This window comes from Lygodium microphyllum, chromosome 16 (genome assembly GCF_053477565.2).
Source record: "Lygodium microphyllum isolate KBCC chromosome 16, Lygodium_microphyllum_v1.1.10, whole genome shotgun sequence".
NCBI classification, from domain to species: domain Eukaryota; kingdom Viridiplantae; phylum Streptophyta; class Polypodiopsida; order Schizaeales; family Lygodiaceae; genus Lygodium; species Lygodium microphyllum.
Window position 1 is genome coordinate 128,481,198 of NC_141150.1, and position 6,393 is coordinate 128,487,590.

Sequence of the window (6,393 nt, forward strand, 5' to 3'; positions counted from 1 at the left end):
AAATAGACTATGTGCTAAAGGCATGCCTTTCATACAGTGTTGTGCTAAGCACTTTATATTCAAGTCTAAGAACAAACCAAAAAATAAAGAGAGAAAGATATTAAAACATGGCACTATGTATGTGAAACGATGCAACCTATGTTAGGTAATACATTGTTGCACCCTTTGTCCTAGTATCAAAACCACGGCTCACTATTCATGTGCTTCAACTTCCTCTCTCCCCCCTTTCTCTTATAAACAATTTTCTCTTCTAAGTCCCACCATTGATATGTTTGTTCAAAATCGTCACTCACTTTGTATATTTGCAATCAGTAAAATATCTACTACAAAAAACACCATATATTATAACACTATAGTATTGGTATTATAAGTAACCTTGTGGCAAACATACTTAACAATGAATTATGATTATGACATACATACATAACAATGGGCTTATAAATGCCTATAATAATTGAAGATTTTGGAACGACTCTCAATGAGATCCAAGTTAGGTGGCACTTTAGAAGAAACAAAATTAATATTGATAAAATATAAAGCAAGATTACAACATTCCAACTTGCTAGCATGTGCTCATAGGTACATGAAAGATTGATACAATTTGATGGTAACAATCATAGATACACTAATACCTCTAAAATGGTTGGCACGCCATCATAAGAGATAAATTGCAACCCTAAACATTCCATCGTAGATGTAACTTAAAGATTCACATGGGTCGATCACCTCAATGATAAGCCCATGCTCAACACACGTAGGAAGAAGCGGATTTAGGAAAACTACATCTTAACCTTCGTACCTGTTGTATATTTCCTTTCTTTCAATAATATACTTAAACTTGGGCAATAGCAAGATGTTGATTCCGAGCAGACGAGGCGGGATGAGGGGGTAGGGCAACCATGGATACTAGGTCAACGAGAGCGAGATGAACACAAGACGGCGGCTGGCACAACAGGCACGGCAGGGCTGAGACTGTTTTGCTGCTTGGCGGGAAGGAGCTGATCAAGTGTTGCCCTCTGAAGATGGTTGATAGCAAAAAGCCATAGGAAATACTAGGTCCGCAACTTGCCACCGGCCTTCTGTCACCAGGACTTTGGATTATCCTGGGAAGCACTCCCCGGGGTCCTACAGTTCACAGCACCTCGTTACGTGCAACAGCCAGGGTTTTTCGTGTTGTCAGCACACTGAAACAGCTCTGTTATACCCTGTGAAGTAGGCACCCGCCTCACTAAAGTTGCAGAAAATAGATGTCGTTCAGAATGGGTGATGCTGTTCACCTTTGAATGGACTGCAATAGCTCTGCATTGCGCAATTTGCTTCACTGAATTTATCTCAGGAAGCAAACACCTACAGAACAGAAAGCTCTCACCTATGATATGCTTGCACGCAAGTGATGCTGAAGAAACTTGAACTGATTATTGGAATAACTCTGTTGTACCCTGCAAAGAAGGCACCTACCTCATAGAAGTTGCAGAAGATAGATGTTCATGCAGGGTGGATGCTGTTGTTCAGCAGTGAATGGACTGCGATAGCTCAGCCCTCAAAAAATAACTCGCTGATTATCTGAGCAAGCAAACATCTACAAAACAGAAAGCTCTGAGCTATGCAACTGTTGCACACAATAAATGCTAAGGAAGCTTGAACTGGTCACAGGAACAAATTTATTAACCCTGCCAAGAAGGCAGCTGCATCACTAAATGTTTCCACCTGCGTTATGGCTGCAGTGATTTCCTGGATGAATGAATATGCAGTAGAGTTAATGCCAAGTAAAATACTAATATAAGAGACAATACATTTCCAAGAATAACTTATGAAAGTCCTGTGAACCCTGCAGTATGCAACATCGATATTGGACCAAATAATTATGACACTGCAATCTTTGCATGATTCAGAAGTAATGAATGTATAGATCAATTCCCCCAATGCTCATCTCGGAAAAGGCATGTTGTGCTATGATTCCATGGCTGCAATGATTGCCTACAAAAAATGGTCCAAGCAAAAATCAGACGCTAATAAATCCCACCCTGCGATGAACTCAACAGTTAGGAACGTTGATTCTCAACTAGGAAAATAACACCCTGCACTCTCTTCAGCCACCTTACTGATTTTGAACATATGTTCTCACAATGCTCATCCTGTGTATGTAACCAGCAGAAATGGACATTGTAAGATGCTCTTGAAACAACATCTGACTTCTCCATTTTGCGTTCTCAACTGCTATTGCATACTGCAAGAAAAAAATTTGGTTGTTTTTGTCAAGTTCATATGAGAACAAACATAAACTGCGATGAGGGAATGAATACCCGTCATTCTTGACCAAGTGCCTCTGTCTTCATTCTGAAATGTGTCTTGCATAAGATGTATTTGCTGGGATTGCCATTATGCTGTAGGAAAACTCCCAGAAGTGTTTAGCAATGTTTACAATAAAGACATGATTGTAATAGGCAATTATTTATTTGCTAGTTTTGAGTACACACATAAAAATACATCACCACCACAACATGCAATTATTTAAAGAACAAAGGCATGCTATGATGATGTTATTTATATGCTCTTTGTACCGCATGCTGCTTTGTATGTGCATGTTTGATGCCTTGTGCCAAACCTCTGCTGTAAAACCTGGATCGGAGCTGTCCCTTTCGGTCCTTCTAAACTCTGCTCACTATGGACGCATGGACTGCACCCCTGTATAAGCCAGTGTTTTCTTGATAGTGAAGGCACTTCAAGGTATAGGCATTGAAAGGCATGCCAGATTTCTGCTATTAGATTCCTATGTCAAGCTCGGATCGCTTGAGTGGTGGAATTTTTATGTTCGGGCTACAAGAGCAGACAATGCATGTTTCTAGGAGATATTCCGTTTCCCAATTTCATGTTCATGCGGCTCACAGATTTTATGCATGATCATCTAAAGCAAGGTAATATTCCAAAACCGTTCACAACTGTGTGGCAGACTTGTATCTGTTGAACAAATGGTGGTCATGTCCGTGTTTACGCAGGATGGCCAGGGGCAGTGCATGACAGCCGCATTTTGTGTAGCTTAGGATTCTATGCTTGTGCATTTAGCGGACAATATCGGAACCGCAATTTACTAAATGTGATGTCTCTATCAAGGAATACATTATTGGGGGTGGAGGCTATGCTTTGCACGACTGATTGATGACACCCTATTGACTGCCACAGACTGATTTGGAAAGGTAGTACAACAATGTTGTTGCTTCCACATGAAGTGGAGTCGAGTGAGTATTTGGCATGGGAAGATTCCAAGACCGTCACCAAAGTTTTTGGCAAAATGCATGGTGGCTTGTTGTACACTAAACAATATTTCGATTGATATGATCGAGCATACATCTGGCAACTTTCTTGACCCTGGGTTAAGGATACAAGCACCAACCAGAGGTCTGACTGCCGAGATCCAGAGGGATTGTATTGCACACTATGTTTTGCGAAGAGCGGCTTAGTTCCGTTTGCTTTGTTGCACTAACTGCCACTGTTATCCTTTTTTTTCCGACTTCATTGCTATCTTTCACAAAACATTTGTGCCACATGTAGCCTCTCATTTTTTCTTGAGATTTCATGGTTTTCTCTGTATGGCCTGAGGATGATGCTGCCTGACCCAAATGGATGCTGCGAGCTCCCGCATGACCTTGTTGGTGTCTCTATCTAGACTAGACTAGATACAACAGGCCCTGAATGAATATCGTGAAAAAGGCATGCATGATAATTTTGCAATCTAGGTCACTCGACCGGAGATAGACCAATTTCTTATGTCAGTAGGAACGTCCCACAACCAAAAGGGGCCCAATTGAAGTGCATTACCGAAGATGTGGCTAGGCAAGTGAATTCCATGATAGTCCATGGATGTCAAAAGCAATGTTTGCATCCAGTAAAAATTATTATAGTCCTGTAAGTCATCCTTTCAGCACAAGCATTGGTAGGACCCTTCAGCACCATATAGCTCCACAAGACAACCACCAATGCATGAATTGCCAACAACAAAAAACCTCATCATGACGTTTGATATGCATGCTAATTTTTCAAATGCAGGAAAAGGACATCAAAATGTACATTTTCTAATGGACCCTGTCTTGGGAAAGGAAAGTGGAATTTCATGATGGAATCTGATGGATGTCATATTGACTAAAAGTACAACAACAACAACAACATTTTACTTGTATTTCGCATTTTAAAACAATCTCTCTAAGAGCATGAATGAGCACAACAAGAAATCTCGGTGCCACACCAGTATGGTTGTGCCAGCCTGTACATTGAAGCCGTAAAAGCAGACCATTAAGTCTATTGACAGCATACACCAGTTATATGTTACGTGGGGGGGTGCTTTTATGTCAGCAATCATGTCCCTTACAAGGTCTAAAATACACAACAATCAGGAAAAAGATTGTACATAACTTTGACCAGATAAGAAGACCAGTTAGCTTTGGTTTGCCGACTCCAATGCACAACAACAAATTTCAGTTCTCATATTTCAGGCTGAGGCACCTACTTGTTTTGCAGGTTCGGATAGTTGTATGACGTACTAATACACGTGTGCATTACAGAATCCCAATGAAGCCTGTGCTTCACTTTCAACAATCTGACATGTTTACAAACAAAGCTTGCTTTGGGACATTAGCAAGGAGAAACCAACGATGCAAACAAGTTAAATTGAGCCTTAAAACTTTTCAATGTTTGGATGCATTTAGTAAACGACTCCACAACACCAGATGCATTATACGATGAGGTTTCAAAAATATAGAAACCACAAACATAAATTGAAGATCATCGTGCTCACAATTTTGTTTTATAGGCAGGGGGAATTGTAGAGTGAAAAAATAAAATGTTATACCGATTTGATATCACAAATCTTTAATGTCCTACATTGGTCAACTGGTGGAGAAGCCTTGATCTGCAATAAACAACATTGATAGAAATGCATGCATGCTAAAAGACTAGTAGCAAGGAAATTTTCCATCAGGAGCTAGCATATGGCGTCCCCTAACAACAATCATGCGAGTTAATTTTCTGCCACGAGCTTGCATATGGTGTGCACTTACCACTACAAAGCCTAGGAAGAATGAGTTTCCATGCTAAAGCTTGGAGAATCAAACCATATGTAGAAGCGATAGGGATTGTATCTGGATGTGACCATATACTTTGAAGTGGTAGAGATGAATTTTGTGGTGATGCGCAGGCATCCTCTTCAAGTACTCTCCCAACCACCAAATTTTTGTAACAAGAGAGCAATTATCTGCTATCAGATCACACGGAATTTACGACTTCAAAAACTTCATGAATAATAGATGGAAACAAAACCATCGTTTGCAAGTCAATTCACCGTTTGAAGCTTCTTCGAGATTCAAAAAATGAGCCTCAAGGTGCTGCACCATAGGTTGAATTTGATTATCAGCCTGTTATTTTTGAGCCAAATGATGATGGACAGCAAATAGAAGCACAAGGAGGTCATGGATAGCAAGATAGGATTGCTGATTATGAAAATGCAAGTGCTGGAAATGAAAATGAAGGTGTTGTACAGCATGAACGGCATGCTAAAAATGGTTTACAGCAGCTAATAAATGCTGAAAATAATATACCTCTAGATGTAGATCCAATTCGTGAAAATGTTGATCATTGGGTACGCAGGTCTACATGCGTAAGAAGGCAACCGCATAGGTTTGACCCCTCCTTGCATTATGTAATGCTTACAGATGAGGGTGAGTCTCTTACATACAAAGAGGCCAAGTCATGGAATTTAGTAGTAAGTGGGAGCTGGCTGTGCAGGAAGATATTAAATCTCTATATGCAAATGATACTTGGGATCTTGTGTCATTGCCAAAGCGAAGGAAACCACTTCCAAACAAATGGGTGTACAAAGTCAAGACAATTGATGGGAAACCCAAGTACAAGGCAAGGCTAGTTGCCAAAGGTTATGCACAAAAGGAAGGGATTGACTTCCAAGAGGTCTTCTCACCTATTGTGAAGATGACCAATTTATGTGTGCTTTTTGCTCTTACTGTTGTTTTGAATTTAGAGTTGTATCAAATGGATGTAAAAACAGCTTTCTTGCATGGTGACATTGATGAGGAAATCTACATCAAACAACCCGAGGGCTTTGACATAGTTCCTGGAAAAGAGCAAATGGTGTGTAAGCTAAAATGCAACCTGTATGGGCTGAAACAAGCACCACGGAAACGGTACAAAAAGTTTGAGACTTTTATGTTATCTCATGAGTTTACACGTAGCCTGCAGATCATTGCTTGTACATGAAAAAGGATACATATGGTAGCCCCATCATACTTGTTTTGTATGTGGATGATATGTTACTAGCTGGGAAAAGAAAGACTAGCTTGGATGCTCTCAAAAATCAGCTGAAATCGGCTTTCTCCATGAAAGATTTGG

The 6,393-nt window shown here is 40.2% G+C and overlaps 1 protein-coding gene across 4 annotated transcripts; it reads right to left on the reverse strand.

The window, feature by feature from the left end:
* Nucleotides 1–552: 552 nt before the first annotated feature.
* Nucleotides 553–2,767, reverse strand: LOC148023420 (uncharacterized). Of its 4 annotated transcripts, XM_087695225.1 has the most exons (6): nt 2,606–2,767; nt 2,304–2,384; nt 2,098–2,227; nt 1,459–1,977; nt 1,278–1,347; nt 553–1,125 (listed from the first exon to the last, which is right to left on the reverse strand). In XM_087695225.1, the coding sequence occupies exons 5-6, from the start codon at nt 1,303–1,305 to the stop codon at nt 833–835; spliced, it is 321 nt and encodes a 106-aa protein (XP_087551351.1). In that variant the 5' UTR covers nt 1,306–1,347; nt 1,459–1,977; nt 2,098–2,227; nt 2,304–2,384; nt 2,606–2,767; the 3' UTR covers nt 553–832. The 4 variants fall into 4 exon arrangements, with proteins under 4 accessions (XP_087551351.1, XP_087551352.1, XP_087551350.1 ...); XM_087695226.1 differs by lacking the exon at nt 2,606–2,767 and having other exon boundaries at nt 2,103–2,227; nt 2,304–2,584; XM_087695224.1 differs by lacking the exon at nt 2,606–2,767 and having other exon boundaries at nt 2,304–2,584.
* Between the last annotated feature and the right edge of the window lie 3,626 nt (nt 2,768–6,393).

What these genes read in the sequence shown, in the direction of transcription:
- LOC148023420 (XM_087695225.1), bottom strand. Translation starts at nt 1,305, where the DNA reads ATGCAGAGCTATTGCAGTCCATTCAAAG. An exon ending in CTATTGCAGTCCATTCAAAG is followed by an intron (nt 1,126 to 1,277) that starts GTGAACAGCATC and finishes TGTGAACTGTAG; the next exon opens with GACCCCGGGGAGTGCTTCCC.